The sequence below is a fragment of the Nothobranchius furzeri genome, chromosome 12 (genome assembly GCF_043380555.1).
Source record: "Nothobranchius furzeri strain GRZ-AD chromosome 12, NfurGRZ-RIMD1, whole genome shotgun sequence".
Lineage (NCBI taxonomy): Eukaryota > Metazoa > Chordata > Actinopteri > Cyprinodontiformes > Nothobranchiidae > Nothobranchius > Nothobranchius furzeri.
In genome coordinates, this window is record NC_091752.1 from 60,197,157 (window position 1) to 60,218,964 (window position 21,808).

General features: G+C 47.5%; 1 protein-coding gene across 2 annotated transcripts; it reads right to left on the reverse strand.

Annotated features, from left to right (window-relative positions):
• Positions 1-1,223: 1,223 nt before the first annotated feature.
• ogfrl1 (opioid growth factor receptor-like 1) lies at positions 1,224-20,454 on the reverse strand. Of its 2 annotated transcripts, none has more exons than XM_015945523.3 (7): positions 20,173-20,454; positions 18,100-18,186; positions 17,932-18,010; positions 16,698-16,776; positions 5,585-5,651; positions 4,287-4,432; positions 1,224-2,875 (listed from the first exon to the last, which is right to left on the reverse strand). In XM_015945523.3, the coding sequence occupies exons 1-7, from the start codon at positions 20,356-20,358 to the stop codon at positions 2,386-2,388; spliced, it is 1,134 nt and encodes a 377-aa protein (XP_015801009.1). In that variant the 5' UTR covers positions 20,359-20,454; the 3' UTR covers positions 1,224-2,385. The 2 variants fall into 2 exon arrangements, with proteins under 2 accessions (XP_015801009.1, XP_070398872.1); XM_070542771.1 differs by lacking the exon at positions 20,173-20,454 and adding an exon at positions 19,976-20,137.
• Between the last annotated feature and the right edge of the window lie 1,354 nt (positions 20,455-21,808).

Consider the following 21,808-nt stretch of genomic DNA (forward strand, 5'->3'; position numbering starts at 1 on the left):
TTATTGTGGGTTGGCTAAATGGCATTTTGAGGTATCGTTAAGAGTCAGAAAAAAATCAAACGTGTACACACACACACACACACACACACACACACACACACACACACACACACATACATAACAGACACATTTATATTTATTTATTTAGACTTAATAACTTGTACTTTTGATATAAAACACAACAGTTATGAGCTTATGGCGTTTAATGGTTTGTGACACAGTGCATAATGAGGTACTTTGCCAGCCTAAATCCACACATTCATAATAAAATGAGCAGAGCAAGAACACATCTGGGAATGTGCCATCATATGCACGTTGGACTGCATTAGTACTTGGGCCATTGTTGTTGACATTTCACAAGGTCCTGTCGGCTTCATCAGAACATGATCTCTGGCTCTCACTGGAGCGGTTTGCAGCCGAGTGTGAAGCAGCCGGGATGAGAATCAGCTCCTCTGAATCCGAGACCATGGTCCTGAGTCGGAAAAGGGTAGAATGCCTTCTCCGGGTCAGGGACGAGGTCCTGCCCCAAGTGGAGGAGTTCAAGTAGCTCAGGGTCTTTTTCAGGAGTGAGAGAAAGTTGAAGCGTGAGATCGATAGGCGGATTGGTGCTGCATCTGCATTGATGCGAGCGTTGTACAGGTCTGTCATGGTGAAGAGAGAGCTGAGTCAGAAGGCGAAGCTATCGATTTACCGGTCGATCTACGTTCCTACCCTCACCTATGGTCATGAGCTTTGGGTAGTGACCAAAAAAACAAGATCACGGATACAAGCAGTCAAAATGAGTTTTCTCCGCAGGGTGGCTGGGCTCTCCCTCAGAGACAGGTTGAGAAGCTCGGTCATCCAGGAGGGGCTTGGAGTAGACCTGCTGCTCCTCCACATCGAGAGGAGCCAGTAGAGGTGGCTCAGGTATCTGATTAACATGCCTCCTGGACGCCTCCCTGGTGAGGTTTTCCAGGCACGTCCAACTGGGAGGAGACCTAAAGGGAAACCCAGGACATGCTGGAGAAACTACGTCTCTCAGCTGGTCAGGGAACACCTTGGGATTCCTCCGGAGGAGCTGGGCCCAGTGGCTGGGGAGAGGGACGTCCGGGCCTCTCTGCGTAGGCTGCTGCCACCACAACCCAACCCCAGATAAGTAACTGAAAATGGATGGAGGGAGAACATGCATGAGCATGCTCTCCAGGATAAAATCTGTTTAAATGCAAAGGTCATTGAAATATGAATTTGTTGTAAACAAAAGAGACAGAAATGTTTATTAAAGGTTTACATTTCATTGTACACATTGTTCTCTTACATTTAAAAGGCTCATTGAAGCATATTTTGAATGACCTGATTTAGCTTTTCGATCAGTCTAAAGTATTAAAGGTCCCTGAAACCCACTCTACTTTTAAATGTCTGCATTTGTTTACAATTATTGGACAAAAGCCTTAAATTAAACCTTCAGAGAAAACACTCCTGTAGCTGTGCCTTTTGAAAACAGAAACACAAAAATATTCAGATAAAAACAAACACAAATATTGCTCATTAATTGTTCTTCTATGTCCTCCTTCACCCCAACCCCCAACCCCAGTCCTTCATCTAAACTAACTCTTGAGTTTCTAAGCCTGGTTTACACATCTCCATCAGCTTGGATGTGGAGTCTCACTCACACACACACACACACACGCATGTACGCAAACACACACACACACAGACGTTGCCTTTTCAGACTTCTGTTACCTGGGGTTGGTCCCCGCCAGGACAACAGGAGGCGTAGCCCTATTCTAGGGGCCCCCACCGCCTTAGAAGTCACGTTTCTTATCCACGGTAGTTTATTTACTATTGTGTGTTTTTTACATCAGAGACGTTTTAACGTGAACACATTTGCCCCTCATTCTCCTACCTTTTTACACAGTCACCCCTTCCAAACCTACGTCTTCCTCCCTCAAATAAAACCTTTTCTGTTTATCTTTGTACTCCTTCACCTACAGGTGTAAAAACGTTTCTATCGTCGGACTTCCTCCACTAGATGTTCTTCAACCTGCTCTGTCTGCCGCTGATAATCTTCTGTACTCTTTTTATTTTTTTTGAAGGGGGGATGGTGGGACTGTTGACAAATTCACAGTACGAGGTGTGCTGACCAATCACAGGCTTGCTCTCTCCGTAGCTTGCAATGAACAGTTGAACAAATCGGCATGTCTCCGTCACCCATTGGCGGGCCTGCTACACAGCGCTTGCACGTCGTGGCGTTGCATCTCTCCTTCGCTCAGCTGATGGAGAAACATGAACCAGGCTTAACTCTCTAAAGTTTTCCCTCCTGTGTTCCTAAGATTGTGAATTCATTTCATTTCTCTACTGATTGGTAGATTTCAGAACATTCCCTACAAAGGAATGGCCTTGTCGTTTTCATCCCTCTCTCTTGTCCCACTCTTGTCCGGACATGTTGGACTGAAGTTCTGGGCAGCCGTGTGGCCCTGCTCCAGCCAGGTCCTGGCACATAATGGTATCATGGGAAGACACTTTGATCCTGCTACATACTGATGTGGTGCTTTCTTCCTCCCTCCTCCGTTGTTCTGGTGTCGGAGCAGGAGCCCTGATCCCACTGCTCAACCCCACCCCACTGCTACCAGATGGTTTTTTGGATGGCGGACCCCATAGAAAGGCGTGGGGGGGTTTGTAGTGCTGGCGGGCAAAGCGGAGCAGGCGTCGGCGTGTGGCCGGCAGGCGGATGGTGTAGACAAAGTACTCTAGGACACTGTGTTGCATGTTGGGAAGGGTACTGTTACACAACGACTCCTCCAGAAAGAGTTGGACCAGTGGAGCTTTGAAGGCCTCAAATCCAAGTTCACCCAAGGACTTCAGGATCCGAGTGATCCGCAGGTAGTTGTGGTGGGATCTTAAATCAGAGAGAGAACATGTTTACTGACTCAAAATACCATACCATACCATACCATAGCTTATTTATATAGCACATTTAAAACGCAGCATGGGAGCTGCCCAAAGTGCTGCACAGGCTAAACCAAAACACGACCAATCTAAGCAACTAAAACAGAAGATAAAAATCCCGATCAAAAGCAGCTAATAGGTCACTGGAGCATTTTAACAAAAGGTTCGTGTGCATGCTGGCTGGAGGAATTAATGAATTTTGACAAGTTTAGCAAGTGCAGACGTAGATGTAACAATGGAATAACCGAACAAGGACTAAGGCTCGATCTGGTACTGACCCTTTAAACCTAGTGAAGCGGTGGAGGTTGGAACTGGACATTGAATTTGAACAGAGGAAGACTCTTCTCTCTCCACCTTACCGCAACTGAGGGGTTTGAGTGTCTCAATGATTCTGGGAGCTAAACTGTCACCTTATGCCTCTGGTAGGGCCACCCATGGCAAACAGGTCCTAGGTGAGGGATCGGGCAAAGAGCAGACCAAAGACCCCGTATGATGAGTTCCATCAGTGAAAACAGTGTTCCCTCGCAGGTCACTAGGACCCACCTCAGGAGCCAGGCCTGGAGGTGGGGCATGTTGGCGAGTGCCTGGTGGCCGGGCTTTCACCCATGGAGCCTGTCCGGGCACAGCCCGAAGAGGCAACGTGGGTCCTCTTTCCCATGTGCTCACCACTCATGGAAGGAGCTAAATGGGTCGGTTGCAATGTGAGATGGGTGGTAGCCGAAGGCAGGGACCTTGGTGGTCTGGTCCTCGGCTAGAAAAGTTGGCTTTTGGCACGTGGAATGTCACCTCTCTGGCGAGGAAAGGGTCTGAGTCAGTGTGCAAGGTTGAGAGGTTCAGATTAACAGTCTGACATAAGGCTCTGGTTCTGAAACAAGCTTCCTTGAGAGGGGCTGGGCACTCTACATCTCTGGAGTGGCGCCGAGGGGTGGCCTCCACCTTGTTGCCCTCCACCTTGGTGCCTGTACATTGTGGTTTACCCCGGTAGCCTCCCTCCAGCTATTTGTGGGGTGCCGGCTCCTGACTGTGGTTTGTGCTTATGCATCAAACTGCAGTTCAGACTACCCACTCTGTTTGGAGTCCTTGGAGGGGGTTCTTGAGAGCGCTGTGGGAGCGCAATGTAGTTTTAGTCCTTTACCCTTAGGGGGGTCCTGGATGGTGAGTGGGAGTTCGCCTAATCAATCATGCATTTTGTGGATTTGGAGAAAGCCTATGACCGTGTCCCTGCAACAACATGAGGTGCATTACCATCACCTACCGACCTGGAATGGGGACTCTCTCTCACCACTGACCCACAAGGGCTGTGGTTGAAACAGTGTGTGTGTGTGTGTGTGTGGTTCATGTTCGCGTGTGGGTTTCTTTACTCATTAAGGTGCTGGAAGCGTCCTTGCCAGTTGGAAGCCCGGGAAACTTTTCCACTTTTATCCAGAAGTTTGATTCCATAAAAATCCAGCATCAAGGAATAGGCCGCCACAAACCTCCGCTTTGCTTCCCGAGTGCTTTGGAATTCCTGACAGCAGGAAAAAAACAAACATGTTTTCTATAAAGGCATGAAGGGTGTGGAAGTCTGAGTTCATAAAGACAAAGGTTTGTTTTCCTTCATGAACGCCAACACCACCAATAATAACTTCATCCATTCATATCACCAAATCACAACAAGAGTCATTGAAATGCATTTTATAAAGTAAACATTCCAACTGAACCTACTTTAAGGGACCCTGATTGGCTTACAGACAATGTCATGTGTTCCTGCTCCAGATCAGGGTCTCATTCATGAAACCGTCTGAAAACTGAGTCACTTTCAACATCAACTTTATTTACAAAGAAACACGAAACATGAAAATGGGCAACTGGCTCTGATTCAACCACACACACACACACACACACACACACACACACACACACACACACACACACACCATCAAAACATTAATATAAGTTACTCTAGTAATGTGGAGGTAAACTAAAGGTAAGAATTGTCTTCAGGTGTATTTATTAGAGTTTTTATTAGGCTGATTGATCAAGCTGGAACACCGTAACACTTATATAACCGGGGAAACCCCAGATGTGTACTCACCAAACAAATCCTTTCAGATCATCACATCTACTGATTTTACTCCCAGCCACTGACAATTTCTCCCTTTGGACAACTTTTATTGGCATAAACATCAATATATGACATCTGGTTAGCGGTAGGGTGTTAAAACAGCGACCGGCTCCGCTCTCTGATTGGTTCTTTTCTCATCTAGTCCCGCCTTTTCGATTTGTTGAAAGGTTCTTTTGTATGGTATCCCATCTTTTCCATCTTTTGACTGGATTTTCAATTTTTTTTTGTCATCTTTATTTGCCAACAGAAATATCGGTCAATATTCATCAAAATTTAGTCTTTGTTTTTGTTTAGTTTTAGTCCGTGAAAATCCGTTTATCACGAAAAAAAAGAAAGTCCACAAAATTAACACTCCTTCCAAGAATGCAGCCTTTAGATAGATTTAGTAAGGATTCTACACAAAGTTGTATGGAGATCCCTTGGTTAGGTTTCCAGTGACACCCGCTGCAGTTTATCCGTGTGGCAGCTTGCTGATGTAGACCTGAACCTGCTTCAGTGCACAGAAACGGCTCATCCTGATGGCACATCAGTGATGGGGTGAAACCTGTCACTTACTTTGATCTCATCCTGAGTCAGCTCATGTGCGTAGAAGTTGAGCCCTTGTTCTCTGAGTGGGAACAGCCTGAAACACAAGGAACAGTCGCCAAGATAAGACCCTAATCAGGCACACGCGCGCGCGCACACACACACACACACACACACACACACACACACACACACACACACACACACACAGTTTCAACCACAGCCCTTGTGTTGTGTGTCCCCCTTTCTGGTGTTTTGCTATGGTGCTGCACCTGAGGAGTCTTCTGCCTTGCAAATCCCTTCAGTATGTGTTCAGAGGAGCTGTCCGTTCAGCACCATACCCTGCAGGCTGGGGCCACCCTTTCGCGCTCTACCTGGCTCCGCCCTGAATTACCAGCTGTGCAGAGTTACAGTGGCTGGAAGAATACACCAGTGTGTAACAAATCTTTTTGAAGCAGATCCTCAACGAACCACAGATCTGACTTTTCTCCAGCCTGTTGACACCTCGACAGACTTTGAACCTCTTTTGAGTGTTTATTTGTCGTCCCAGGGTTAGAGAGGGGGAGAGAGGGAGAGAGAGAGTGTGCGTGTTTATTGTACATGTATTTTGTACCATGATGAGCAACTTGGAGGAGTCCATGTGTAAAAGTTAGTTGGTTAAAGTTATTCTGTTGTGCATTCCTAAAGAACTTTAGGTTCTTTATTTTTAGTTTTTAATTATAGCCAAGTTTTGTGCTGTGTCCCAGTTTGACTTTGTGCTTTGAAAGAAACTCTTTTTGGGACTGTCCAGACATCAAAAATAAAACTTTTGTTAATCTTACTGCTTGTGTAAGTGTCCCCCGTGTTAACCCAGGCCCCACTGACACTTGGAGGAAGCAGTATATACACTATGCACTTGACCCTGTCTAGATTAATGTGAAGTGTGTGTTCCCTGAATAGTCAAAGAAACTAAAGTCTTATGATTAAACATTCAAACACCAATCAGATTGATATTTCACATTTATATGGAATATCACATCGTACTGATCATTTAATAAATATGTAGCTAATCCTGACCGCTACAATGATCTGATGATGGTTATGATTGTGATGATATAGATGTTGATGATGATGAGGATGATTATGATGGTAATGATGATGATTATGATGATGATGAAGATGATACAGATGATGATGATGATGATAATGATGGTAATGATGATGATATAGATTTCGATGATGATGAAGATGATTAATGAGGGTAATGATGATGATAAAGATGATGATGATATTGATGATCATGTGACTATGATGACTAGGGGATTAAAGGAAAGTTGTGTAAAACTAAAATAAAATACAACAGCAACACTACCATGGGGGTTTCTAGCCTGGTTTTGGACGTGCTGAAGCACCCCTAAATTCATCCCTAGCACCCCTAAAGTTTGACATTTTTAAATGTATCTACTCATTTTTACTGTTTGTTGTAATTTTCTAACACCTTAGTAATATATTAAAACCATACAATAGGTTAAAATATTATAATTTAAAAACAAAAATACAGCAAATCTCCCCCGTCTCAAAGATGGTTTGTTACTGCTCACATTACCAGACTTGGCTCTGAGGCCCTGAGCCTCCTGAGTGGCTGACATGCTGCCGTTTAGGTGACCAAAGTTCCTGCTTTCTGTGGGACACTCCTGAATTGACATTATTTGTCTCAGGTCCTGCTAATTTAGAAACCGTCCGGTATTTTTGACTGTCTCCCATTTTGTCTTTGAATCTTGTATGAACTGATTGTGAGGCAACAAAAGCTGCTGCCAATCAAGCTAGGAGACGGGACTTTGACGCAGGTCCAGAGCACGCCGCTCACAAACCTCCAAACCAAAGGGAAACGACAGAGTGATCCTGGACCAATGGGAGATGAGCACAGTGGAGAAATGCTGTTACAATAGAGACTGAAGGGTTAAAGCTGCTCAGGTTCCTCAGTAATCAGACAAGCTGGTGCTACAGAAGCCCAATAATAAGGTTCTAACACAGACAAGGCGGTTGTGTTGCTTCATAACCGAACCCTTTTGAACTACATGAAGGAACAGATGAAATTATTTAATTAATGCCTTGATTATTTATTCTGAGACGTCTGAGAAAAAAGTCAGAACATTAAGTATAAACTAACTTTTGTCAGAGATCAAAATCGGTGATCGTTTTTCTCTCCCCTAAATATCTGCTGTAAGAGACTAGTTTTCATTTTTGCTAAACCACCATTTTTTGCTAGTTTTTAAAATCAAGAAGAAAAAAAGAAAAATATTTTTTAAAAAGTTAGGATTTTTTAAGGGATGTTGATATTTGTGAAAAATTATGTGAAAATCAATATAAATTGATCTAAAAAGCCTCTCCCTGGGCTGCCACCTTACCGTGGTGGAGAGGTTTGAGTGTCTCAATGATCCTAGGAGCTAAGTTGTCTGAGGCTTTCTGCCTCTGGTAGGGTCACCCATGGTAAACAGGTCCTAGGTGAGGGATCAGACAAAGAGCAGCCCGAAGACCACTTATGATGAATTATATAAATGGAAACCGTGTTCCCTCGCCCAGATGTGGGTCACCGGGGCCCCCCTCTGGAGCCAGGCCTGGAGGTGGGGCACGTTGGCGAGCACCTGGTGGCCGGGCTTTCACCCATGGAGCCCGGCCGGGCACAGCCCGAAGAGGAAACGCGGGTCCCCCTTCCCATGGGCTCACCACTCGTGGGAGGGGCCAAAGGGGTCAGGTGCAGTGTGTGACGGGTGGTAGTTGACGGCGGGGGCATTGGCAGTCTGATCCTCGGCTACAGAAGCTGGCTCTTGGCACATGGAATGTCACCTCTCTGGTGGAGAAGGAGCCTGAGTTGGTGTGTGAGGTTGAGCGGTTCCGACTAGATATAGTCGGACTTACCTCAACGCCTCTGAGTCATGTTGTGGTGTAGGTATCTAACCCACGACAAACAGAATCAGTTCAGAGGCGGTGGTGAAAGTTGTAAACAAATAATTTATTAAAAGGAGGAACCAAGGGAGCAGCAAAACGTAGCTGATATCTTCAACGGGGTCGGGAGCGGGAATAGTCTGTAGGAGGGAATTGCTCAAGGGGGGGAACTGTTGGTCCGGTCTGGGTCGAGGATGGCTTCTTGGAACAGGAGGGTCCTGAGTTGGAGAAGGAGGGAGCTGAGCGAGGAGAGGGTGCAAAACCAGGTGAGAATTGGTGGGTTACTGGAGGTGGAGTTGACCAGAGAGTAAACTGGGAGACGAGCGGAGATGAGTTTCACCAGAGTTCAGCCAGTCAGAGATGGGAGGGTTTGTCCAAGGTAGAGTAATCATCCAGCGAAGTGATGGCGTCTCTCAGCAGCTTAAATACTCCCTGGCCGGCTGATGAGCTGATCGTCTACAGCTTGGCCACCACCAGACATGCCCACCTGCAGCAGGAGACTCAAAACCAAAACACAGATGGCAGGAGGAAACTCATACCATGACACTCTGGATCTGGAACCAGTTTCCTTGAGAGGAGTTGGACTTTCTACCACTCTGGAGTTGCTCCCACTGAGAGGCGCTGAGCAGGGGTGGGCATGCTAGTTGCCCCCCATCTTGGTGCCTGTATGTTGGGGTTTACCCCAGTGAATGAGAGGGTAGCCTCCCTCTGCCTACGTGTGAAGGGACGGGTTCTGACTGTGGTCTGTGCTTATGCACCAAACTACAGTTCAGACTACCCACCCTTTTTGGAGACCTTGGAGGGGGTGCTGGAAAGTGCTCCTTCCGGTGACTCCCTCGTTCTGCTGGGGGACTTTAACGCTCATGTGGACAACGACAGTGAGACCTGGAGAGGGGTGGTTGGGAGGAACGGACCCCCTGGTCTGAATTCGAGTGGGGTTTTGTTATTGGACTTCTGTGCCAGTCATGGATTGTCCATAATGAACACTATGTTCAGACATAAAGGTGTCTATATGTGCTCTTGGCACCAGGATAACTTAGACCGCAGCTCGATGATCAGCTTTGTTGTTGTCTCATCTGGCCTGCGGCCGCATGTCTTGGACACTCGGGTGAAGAGAGGGGTGGAGTTGTCAACTGACCACTACCTGGTCGTGAGTTGGCTCAGATGGTGGGGGAGGATGCCAGTCAGACCAGGCAGGCCCAAACGTATCGCGAGAGTGTGCTGGGAACGTCTGGCAAAGTCTCCTGTAAGAAGGAGCTTCAATTCCCACCTCCGACAGAACTTCCAAAATGTTCCGGGGAGGCGGGGGACATTGGGTCTGAATGGACCCTGTTCCGTGCCTCCATTGTTGAGGCGGCCGACCGGAGCTGTGGTCGCAGGATTTGTTGGTGCCTGTCATGGTGGCAACCCCTGAACCCGCTGGTGGACACCAGCGGTTAGGGGTGCTATCAAGCTGAAGAAAGAGTCCTATCAGGTCTTTTTGGCCTGTGGGACTCCAGAGGCAGCTGACGGGTACCGGCAGTCCAAGCGGAACGCGGCTCGGGTGGTCACCAAGGCAAAAACCCAGGCATGGGAGGAGTTTGGTGAGACCATGGAGCAAGACTTCCGTACGGCTTCGAGGAGATTCTGGTCCACCATCCGGCGCCTGGGGGTGTGGGGGTGGGGAGAGCAGTGCGCTACCAACACTAGCTATAATGGGGATGGTGTGCTGCTGATCTCTACTCAGGACGTTGTGGATTTGTGGGCAGAATACTTCGAAGACCTCCTCAATCCCACCGACACATCTTCCAGTGAGGAAGCAGAGTCTGGGGACTTTGGGTTGGCCTCTCAAATCTCAGGTGCTGAGGTCACTGAGGTGGTTAAAAAGCTCCTCTGTGGCAAGGCTCCCGGGGTGGATGAGATCCGCCAGGAGTTTCTTAAGGCTCTGGATGTTGTGGGGCTGTGTTGGCTGACGCAGCTCTGCAATATTGTGTGGACATCGAGGGCAGTCCCACTGGACTGGCAGACCGGGGTGGTGGCCCCCTTATTTAAAAAGGGGGACTGCAGGGTGTGTTCCAACTACAGGAGGATCACACTCCTGAGCCTTCCTGGTAAGGTCTATTCAGGGGTTCTGGAGAGGAGGGTCCATCAGATTATTGAACCTCAGATTCAGGAGGAGCAATGTGGTTTTCATCCTGGCCGTAGAACACTGGACCAGCTCTATACCCGTAAGGGGATCCTGGAGGGTGCGTGGGAATTTGCCCAACCAGTCTACATGTGTTTTGTGGATTTGGAGAAGACATTTGACCTCGTCCCTCGGGGGGCCCTGTGTGGGGTACTCCGGGAGTATGGGGTACCAGGCCCTCTGATACGGGCATTTAGGTCCCTGCATGATCGGTGTCAGAGCTTGGTCCGCATCGCCGGCAGTAAGTCAGGCTTGTTCCCAGGGAGAGTTGGACTCTGCCAAGGCTGCCCTTTGTCACTGATTCTGTTCATAACCTTTATGAGCAGGATTTTAGGTGCAGCCAAGGTGTGGAGGGCATCCGTTTTGGTGGCCTGAGGATCAGGTCTCTGCTTTTTGCAGGTGATGTGGTTCTGTTGGCTTCATCAGAACGTGATCTTCAGCTTTCGCTGGAGCGGTTCGCAGCCGAGGGTGAAGCAGCTGGGATGATAATTCTCGTCGTCTTCCTCAGCTTATCCGGGTCCGGGTCGTGGGGGCGGCATCCCAACAAGGGAGCTCCAGACCGTCCTCTCCCCGGCCACCTCCACCAGCTCCTCCGGCAGGACCCCAAGGCGTTCCCGGACCAGATTGGAGATGTAACATCTCTAACGTGTCCTGGGTCGACCCGTGGGCCTCTTGCCAGCAGGACATGCCCAAAACGCCTCCCCAGGGAGGCGTTCAGGAGGCATCCTGACCAGATGCCCAAACCACCTCAACTGACTCCTTTCGATCTGGAGGAGCACAGGTTCTACTCCGAGTCCCTCCCGAATGTCCGAGCTCCTCACCCTATCTCTAAGGCTGAGTCTGGCCACCCTACGGAGGAAACTCATTTCGGCCGCTTGTATCCGCGATCTCGTTCTTTCGGTCATTACCCAAAGCTCATGACCATAGGTGAGGACTGGGACGTAGATCGACCGATAAATTGAGAGCCTGGCTTTCTGGCTCAGCGCCCTCTTCACCACGACAGATCGGCTCATCATCCGCAGCACTGCCGACGCTGAACCAATCCACCTGTTGATCTCCCGATCCCTCCTACCCTCACTCGTGAACAAGACCCCCAGATACTTAAACTCCTCCACTTGAGGTAGGACCTCTCTCCTGACCCGTAGTTGGCAAGCCACCCTTTTCCGGTCGAGAACCATGGTCTCAGATTTGGAGGTGCTGATCCTCATCCCAGCCACTTCACACTCGGCCGTGAACCTACCCAGCAAGAGCTGAAGGTCAGAGCTGTATGAAGCTAGGAGGGCCACATCATCCGCAAAAAGCAGAGACAAGATTCTCCTCCCACCAAACTCGACACACTCCACACCACGGCTGCGCCTAGAAATTCTGTCCGTAAAGGTAATGAACAGAACCGGTGACAAAGGGCAGCCCTGGCGGAGTCCAACCCTCACCGGGAACAGGTCCGACTTACTACCGGCTATGCGGACCAAACTCGCGCTCCTGTGGTAAAGGGACTCAATGGCCCTTAACAGAAAGCCACTCACCCCATACTCCTGGAGTGTCCGCCACAGGGTGCCCCTGGCGACACGGTCATAAGCCTTCTCCAAATCTACAAAACACATGTGGATTGGATGGGCAAACTCCCATGCCCCCTCCATCACCCTTGCAAGGGTATAGAGCTGGTCCACAGTTCCACGGCCAGGACGAAAACCACATTGCTCCTCCTCAATCTGAGATTCAACTATCGATCGGACCCTCCTCTCCAGTTCCTTGGAATAGACCTTTCCAGGGAGGCTGAGGAGTGTGATCCTCCTATAGTTGGAACACACCCTCAGGTCACCCTTCTTAAAGATGGGGACCCCCACCCCGGTCTGCCACTCCACAGGAACTGCCCCTGATGACCACGCAGTGCTGCAGAGACGTGTCAACCATGACAGCCCTACAACATCCATAGCCTTGAGATACCCAGGATGAATCTCATCCACCCCAGGGGCTCCGCCGCTGTGTAGTTGTTAGGCAACTTCTGCCCCCGAGATTGGACAGTCTATCCCCAGGGCTCCCGGCTCTGGTTCCTCCTCGCAATGTGCGTAGGTGGGATTGAGGAGCTCCTCAATTAATTCCTTCCACCATCCGACTATAGACCCAGTTGACATCAGCAGCTCCCCATCCCCACTGTAAACAGTGTGAGCGAGTTGCTGCCTTCCTCTCTTGAGGCGCCGGACAGTTTGCCAGAACCTCTTTGGAGCCAATCGATAGGCTTATCCATAGTCTTTCTCCATGGCCTCACCAAACTCCTCCCACACCCAAGATTTTGCCTCGGCAACTGCCACTGCTGCACCCCGCTTGGCTATCTGGTACCTGTCTGCTGCCTCCGGAGACCCACAGACCAGCCATGCCCTGTAGGCCTCCTTCTTCAGCCTGACGGCTCCCCGAACCTCTGGTGTCCACCAGCGGGTACGGGGGATGCCACCACGACTGGCACCGCCCACCTTGCGACCACAGCTAGCAACAGCCGCCTCAACAATCGCAGAGTGGAACAAGGTCCACTCTGAGTCAATGTCCCCTACTGCTCTCGGGAAGCGGTCAAAGCTCTGCCGGAGGTGGGAGGTGAAGACCGTCTTGACAGGTTCTTCTGCCAGGCGTTCCCAGCAGACCCTCACTATGCGTTTGGGTTTGCCAGGTCTACGCGGCATCTTTCCCTGCCATCTGATCCAACTCACCACCAGGTGGTGATCAGTTGACAGCTCCACTCCTCTCTTCATCCTGGTGTCCAAAACATACGGCCGCAGGTCAGATGATACGACTACAAAGTCTATTATCGACCTGTGACCTAGGCTGCCCTGGTACTAAGTGCACGGATGGGCATCCTTATGTTCGAACATGGTGTTCATTATGACCAAACTGTGGCTTGCACTGAAGTCACATAACGAAACACCACTCGAGTTCAGATCAGGCGGACCGTTCCTCCCAATCACACCCTTCCAGGTCATGCTGTCCTTGCCCACGTGAGCATTGAAGTCCCCCAGCAGCTCAATGGAGTCCCCTGATGGAGGACTATCTAGCACTCATCCCAGGGACTCCAAAAATGGTGGGTACTCTGAACTGATATTTGGCCCATAAGTGCAAACAACAGTCAGGACCCGTTCCCCCATCATAAGGTGCAGGGAAGCTACCCTCTCGTCCCCCGGGGTAAACCCCAACACACAGGCAGAGAGTCTTGGGGCTAGCAAAAAGCCAACCCCAGCCCTCCGCCTCTCACCCGGAGCAATTCCAGCAAAGGAGAGTGTCCAACCTCTCGCAAGGACTTGGGTTCCAGAGCCATCACTATGTGTATCTAAAATTAGGATGGGAGGCACATCGTTTAGTTATCAGGCTCCTCTCCTGTGGAACCAGCTCCCAGCCTTGGTCCGTGAGGCAGACACCTTGTCTACTTTTAAGAATAGGCTTAAAACATTCTTATTTGATAGGGCTTATGGTTAAAATCTGATGTTAGCCTAGATCTGGACAAGTGGGGGAGTTGAGGGAGGTAGAGTGTACAGTCGGTAAAGACAACTCTCCCTTGCCCTGCCTCCAACATGCCTCCATCTAAAAAGGCTAGGTAATCCAGAGTTATCTCTGTAGTTATGCTGCTATAGGCTTACCCCAGCTTTCCACGGGAGCCGTCAGCAGCACGTTACTGCAGCAGCACGTTATAGCTGCTGATAGGAACCGCTGTGGTCAACAGAACCTTTTCCTCTGGAGCCGTCAGCAGCCGTCAGCAGCGCGAGTCGGCCGCGTCTCAGGAGCAGCGTGTCGCGGCCTTTACGCGCCGGTTCTATTTTCTACGCGGGACGCCTCTGAAACGGGTCAAGTTTGACATTTTTGGGGAAGGAAAGACAGGAAATTGGACGCGGAAATGGAGCGAAGCTACCGAGATTTTCAGAATAAAGAACGTACTGCCTTCCGGTTGCTTTACTTTTAAAAAATGTTACTAACTGTGCGTCCCCGTGAGAAGTTATCACCTAGCTAGCGGTCTCCTTTGTTTTTCAGGTCCGTATTGGCGATTATAAAACGGACAGAACATAAAACACAAACCATGTTGTAGTTTTCTCCTGCTTGTTGTTGTGTTTACTGACGAAGTCACTCGTGTGACTTCGTGCTCTGTCGGTGACAGCTGCTCCCCTGCTGCTTCGCGTCCCGTGGGAAGGGCCAAGCAGCAGCTTACGCGAGCAAGACGTGCTGCTGCAGTAACATGCTGCTGACGGCTCCCGTGGAAAACCGGGGTTAGACTGCTGGAGGATACACTGACCACTTTTCACACTCTACTACTTTCTTCTACAATCTGCTCTTTAACTGTATTATTTCCTGCTATTTCAGCTGTTAACTTTATTTTTTCTCTTAAGTGTTTTTCTCACCAGAAGAAGCTACAGTGATGTTCTACTGAGCTGTGGTGGCCTCATGGAGGGGGCCATCGTCTAGCACACTGCTGCTAACCACTTAAACTTACTCCCTCTCCTGATAATAACTTTTTGCTTTCTTTGATGTTGGATGTGCTACTGCTAGTTTACCCGTTTAACAATAGAATCACTAGGATAAATACAATAAAGTTTATCTCTAACCAAATAGAATATTTACTAAGCAATCACAATGTAACCATTGACACATTGCTTGGTGTGTGTGTGTGTGTGTGTGTGTGTGTGTGTGTGTGTGTGTGTGTGTGTGTGTGTGTGTGTGTGTGTGTGTGTGTGTGTGTGTGTGTGTGTGTGTGTCTGCTCTGTCTTCTCGATCCCCAGTGAGTTTTGGTGGATGGCTGCTTATACTGAGCCAGGATCCTCTGGAGGTTTCTTCCTGTTAAAAGGGAGTTTTCCTCTCCACTGTCGCTATATGCTTGCTTAGTATGAGGATTGTGGTAAAGTCACTGACACTAGTCTTTGACTTGATGCAATTTGCTGGGTTCCTTATATAGGAAACATTTTTTCTGATTGGCTCAATGAACTGGCCTTAATTGGAATGTTTATTATGTGAAGTGCCTTGAGACGACTCTTGTCGTGATTTGGCGCTATATAAATAAAATTGAATTGAATTGTCGAGGTGAGTCCGACTATATCTAGCCGGTACCGCTCAACCTCTGCCACAAGCTCCTGCTCCATCCTCACCAGCGAGGTGACGTTCCATGTCCCAAAAACAGTTTCCTTGTCCAGGCATCGCACCGCCAAGGCTCCCGCCTCGGTCTGCCACCCAATCCACACTGCACCGGACTCTTCATGTTCCTCCTGCGGGTGGTGGGTCCACAGTTGGCTGAGCCCATGTATCCGGTTCGGGCTGTGCCCGGCCGGGGCCCATGGGCGAAAGCCCGGCCACCAGGCACTCGCCCACGGGCCCCAACCCCAGGCCTGGCTCCAGGGTGGGTCCCCGGTAACCCTACGGGCTGGGTGCTCCGACTCTTCGATTGTACATCCATGAAAGGTCCTCTGATGATGATGTATGATGGGATAAGAATCAGCATCTCTAAATCTGAGACCATGGTCTTGATTCGGAAAAGGGTAGAATGCCATCTCCGGGTCAGGGATGAGGTCCTGCCCCAAGTGGAGGAGTTTAAGTCTCTCGGGGTCTTGTTCATGAGTGAGGGAAAACTGGAGCGTGAGATCGATAGGCGGATTGGTGCTGCATCTGCAGTGATGCGGGCGTTGTACCGGTCTGTCGTAGTGAAGAGAGAGCTGAGTCAAAAGGCGAAGCTCTCGATTTACCGGTCGATCAACGTTCCTACCCTCACCTATGATCATGAGCTTTGGGTAGAGACCGAAAGAACGAGATCGCAGATACAAGCGGCCGAAATGAGTTTTCTCCGAAGAGTGGCTGTGTGTGTGTGTGTGTGTGTGTGTGTGTGTGTGTGTGTGTGTGTGTGTGTGTGTGTGTGTGTGTGTGTGTGTGTGTGTGTGTGTGTGTGTGTGTGTGTGTGTGAATAACGGTTGTAAAGCACCTCTGGAGGTTCTAGGACTCATGAAGCAGCTTTATGAATAAATCAGGACGGTTTGTTTGTTGTCTAAACATCCAGATTTAAAACATCTGAAAATCCCAGTCATCGGTTTCACTCACCACTGAATGTAGGTGTGATTGTGCTCCAGCTTGTCATAGTCTCCTTTCCATTTGGTAAGGATCTCCTCTATGTAGATGCCTGGGAAGAGACTGGGAATCATCAGCTGTTCCTCAGTACCACGTCTGTGTGTTACACACTAGGGGTCAACTGATTATATATATATATCGGCCGATTAATTGGGTCAATATTTAGCATTTTTTCATCATCAGCATTGACCGATAAGCCTCTTTAATGGAGCTGATTTAAAGTCAGGCACCTTCGTGGAAAGCCACGTGGAGAGCTTGCGAGGCCAGGCGCTTACTAGGCCACAGTCCTTCCTTGGTCAAAGGGTTAAATGGAACAGACTTGCATCACATGACCGCAGCTTCAGCCTAACTTGTTAGCTCTGGTTTTATAAATTTAATTATTTTCCTGTGTGGGAGTTAGAGTTAATCCGTCAAAATAAACAGTCAAATGGAAATATCTGTAACCCTGCCATTTAACTGTTTTGCCTTCTTGTGAAGATTGTTGCAAAGAGAAACAATTAAACTTGATTAACCCCAGAGCCACGCACACTGCGCTGTACTCCATGACTGTAAATGAGGGGAAAACCGATTTAATTGGATCCTTTTCTTACCTTTTCAACATGGTTTAATGTAAAGTTTCATTCAGTACAAACTTTAGTTACACCAATCGAACGAGACAGAGCCTGTATTTGTATTCTGAACAGTTTAAACATGTTTAAAACAGAGAAATGCATGACGCGTCTACAATCCACACCTGCTCAACTACTATGGAAATTAAACAAGATGAATAACATAAAATTATTTTAGGCACAGACTAACTTCTGGGTAAATTTCATACAAAGTGTTTTATTAATTATCTTCTGTTGAAATATAACTGACATACACAAAAAACAGGTATTAGTTGCTGGTCAAAGCAGCTCACGGCTGTTATGGGGTGGGCCCGAGTGCAAATGGGTGGGCCCAGGCCCGATAGGCCCACCTGTAATGCCACGGTAAGGCCATCGGCTGACCACGACCGCCTCATATCAGTATCAGCAATAGAAAAACCAATTTAAGTCGACCTCTATTACACACCCCTTCAGCTCCACAAAATTTACTCTGTGTGTGTGTGTGTGTGTGTGTGAGAGAGAGAGAGAGAGAGAGAGAGAGAGAGAGAGAGAGAGAGAGAGAGAGAGAGAGAGAGAGAGAGAGAGAGAGAGAGAGAGAGAGAGTCACAGAAAACTTGTACCATCAGGAACCAGAGGGATTTTGTTCATGTAGAAGCGCAGATTACGGTACTCGTTGGGCTGCCGGGACTTCCTGTAGTTCTGAAGTCACACATGGAACAAATCTATGTTAGTGCCTGAGTGTCTAAATCAATGTGTGTGCGCGCTCGTGTGTGTGCGTGTGTGTGTACCGGGTAGCTGTGACGATATTTGTAGAGATCCCGGGCAGCATAGAAACTCCTCTTCATCTTGGGAGTAGGCTCTGGAGAGTCAGTAGGCTGAGAGAGGAGGACAGTCAGATAAAAAGAGAAAAAGAAAGAGTGAAAGAAAAGAGAACATAACAAGTGAATAAAATAAAGTATAAAAAACACCTTAAAACCAAGTCCAAAGAAAAAACAGATGTAATGACGCTCTCACTTCTGGGCCCTCATTTATCAGATGTTACTACAAACTGTGCTATATTCCCTCCTATGAATGAAATTTAGAATGTGTGTACGAACAGTCAAAATCCTGATTTATGAAACGTGCGTTGGCCTCTCACACTGATGATAAATCCCAGTGTGCGTACCCAGGTGCTCATGTCTGTTCACCGTCATTTACATACAGAAACGTCCTCAATTAACCATATTTGGTCACTTTAAATCCTCAACATGTGAGGGGATTCCCCGTTTTTTCCCCCCAAAAAAACAGGAAAAACTTTATTGACAACGAGACTGAAACACTGGCTGCTGAAGCGCAAAAGAGCCAAACAAGTTGCGGAGGTTATAAACGTGGTCGGGACAGAGATTTTATTTTATTCTACTTTTACGTTTGGAATTTTCATTGCTTTTGTTAATTTTTTCAGTTTTTAATTTGTTGCTGTGCAACACTTTGGTGGCCGTACGGGGCTCTATAAATAAATGATGATGATGATGATAATTCAGGGGGCTTATTTATCTCTCAGAGTGCCGTAAAAACGGCACTTCTTCTGTTCATCGAACACCACATTTTACATCACACAGCTGCTCTCCTCCTCTGAATGGATTAAATTATGACATACTGTCATGGATTTTATCAATATGTTTATCAATAACCCATTACCTTTTGCCACTGATCAGTGACCACTCACAGCCAAAGCAGTGTCAATATGTTGACATCTGTACGAAGTCCTGAATGGGATGAATATGAATGGAGACACAACATCTGAGAGGATCGGGACATTGTACCTCCCGCTCAATTTCCCCCTTCCAGAATTTACCCTGAAGTTCCGACAATGGAAACACACCCATAAATCCATCAGATTAAATGCATAAACATGTATCGAGTCTTGTCCAGCATCAACCTTAGTGCCACTCTATCAGTCTGAGATTTAGAAACACTGGCACAGCTGTCTGTTAACACACATGTAGGTGATCTATCGATCGATCTATCTATCTATCTATCTATCTATCTATCTATCTATCTATCTATCTATCTATCTATCTATCTATCTATCTATCTATCTATCATCTATCTATCTATCTATCTATCTATCTATCTATCTATCTATCTATCTATCTATCTATCTATCTAAAGAGCTAGAGTAACATGTCTCAAATATTCCACAGGCACTTTCATTTTTTATACATTTATAATTAATGTCACAGAAATGAGCCAGTATGTGCTAAAATCATCTGATTTTAGCACATACTGGCTCAAGGAAATTATTTAAAAATATGAAAAAGTTGCTAAGTCCTTTAAGGGTTGGACTGAAAGGTCAAACAAACCACCAAATACCTCCCGAGTGCAGCCACTGCTGCAGCTCACTGGATGGGTCAGATGTGAAGATGTAATTTCACTAATGACGATTACTAATGCGACTTTAATATCTGATCTAATTCTGGGTAGTTATTAAAGCTTCAACGGCTAACTTGGTAAACGAATTACTGTAGTGTAGCTATAAATATATTGTGGGGATAAAGAAAGAATAAAGTGGCTCTCTGTCAATAACACGTTTCAACCATTGGAGCATCCGGCCAGTCTCGCGCGGCTCTTCCATTAGACCATGAGAGCTAGCCTGACAGAAGAATAAGCCTTGGGTGTACATACCGGTATTCCAGAGGGGTAATGAGGTCATCAGCAGAATAAACATCAGTAAGAGCTGATCAGTAAGAACTGGAGCTCTCACCATGGTCCATGTGACATCTGTTACCAGGGTTACTAGCCTCAGCATCATCTGGTTGGCACCACTGCTCCTCTTGGTACCGAACCCTAACCCCGGAGAACCCCGTTCTTGCTTCAGTTACCTGCGGGGAAGTGTCTCGGCTTTGTCCGGTGGCCCGCTCGCTCTCCACCGGGCTGACGGACTCGGAGATCCCGCTGTCATCTTCAGCCGCAGGTCCGTCACTCTCGGAGTCCGATCCCCACGTCGAGTCACATTCCTCCACGGTGCTCGGCTCCTTGGAACGCCAGCTGCCCACGAGGTTTCCCATTTACCTAGCATGCAGCTCTCTGCGTCCTTCCTGTCCTCTGATACTACATCGCTGTGGCGCTAACCACTGTGCAGACAGGAGCGTTTTAACTGCACAAAAGGGGATTTCCAGCTCAGCCGCCGATGCTGGGTGGTATGCAGGGTGGTTAGTGCCGCCAGGAGGAGGTCTTAAAGGCACAGACAGTAAGAGAAAGATTTATGTGTTAGCACAAACACAAACAGGTCCCAGCTATTTCTTCTCTTTAAAGCAATTATGTGCAATAAAAGCTGATGAGTCCAAAATCATTTTCAAAACATTTTAATTTACCAGCATGTTTCATAAGACTTCCTGTTAGCCAGGGTGCCCCCGAGGGGTGGCCAGGGGTGGCCATGGCCACCCCTAGAAAATTGCTGCCCCTCCCCCCAAGGACAAGCCAGTGTTAACAAATCATATTAATGTTCAGTCAAACCATATATTGATCTTGTTTATTCAAAACATAAATGTAAAACAAAATAAAATTACAATTAATGAGTAAAGAAATGATCAGAATTTTAAAAAATACATGTTTCTGCTGCTCACCATTTAAAAAAAGTTTTTATCTCCATTGGTTTTTTACCACAGCAACAGGTGAATTAACCTAAAAAAATTTAAATTAAATTATGGATAACATTTTAAATAACTGAAATGTATTTTTCTAAAATGTTTGTGTTTGTAACATTTAAGTTACTGTTATTTTAATAAAAACGAATAAAATCGGCGCAATGCAGTACATCGCCATAGACTAAATTCTCCCAGCGTTACCACAAGGACCAATTTGGTGTGCCACCCCAAAAGTTTCTTTGGCTCCATATCGCCACCCCTATCAAAATTTTCTGGAGGCGCCCCTGCCTGTTAGCGAAGAGGTTAGATTTAGATTCAGTCCAACTCAGTTTATTTAGAAATCACAACAAGAGTCATCTTCAGGCCCTTCACAAAGCAAACATCCCAATTCTATCTACCTAGTTCATTGAATTCAGTTCATTATACCAGTTAGTTGAGTTTCCCATATAAGGAAACCCAGCAGATTGCATCAAGTCACAGCGACTTTACAGAAATCCCCATACGAAGCAAGCAACGTGGTGAGAAAAGGAAAGGAAGAACAGAAATGAGTAAATATTTGACTTTTCTATTTGGGACGTTTTTGTTTCTTCAGTAAATCCTTGATGTTGGAAGCTGTGGTACATACTACATGAGGACAAGTTTATTTGGTCGTTTAGCACCTTGTGGGGTTCTTCAACCCTTGTTGCTATCATGTCCGAACCATCTGAACCTATGAAACTCAACTTCACCAATAATGCAACCTTTGGCCTATAGGTTCACCTGCTCTCTGTTCACTCTGTGTGTGTGTGTGTGTGTGTGTGTGTGTGTGTGTGTGTGTGTGTGTGTGTGTGTGTGTGTGTGTGTGTGTGAAACTCAAATAGAAAATCTGTGA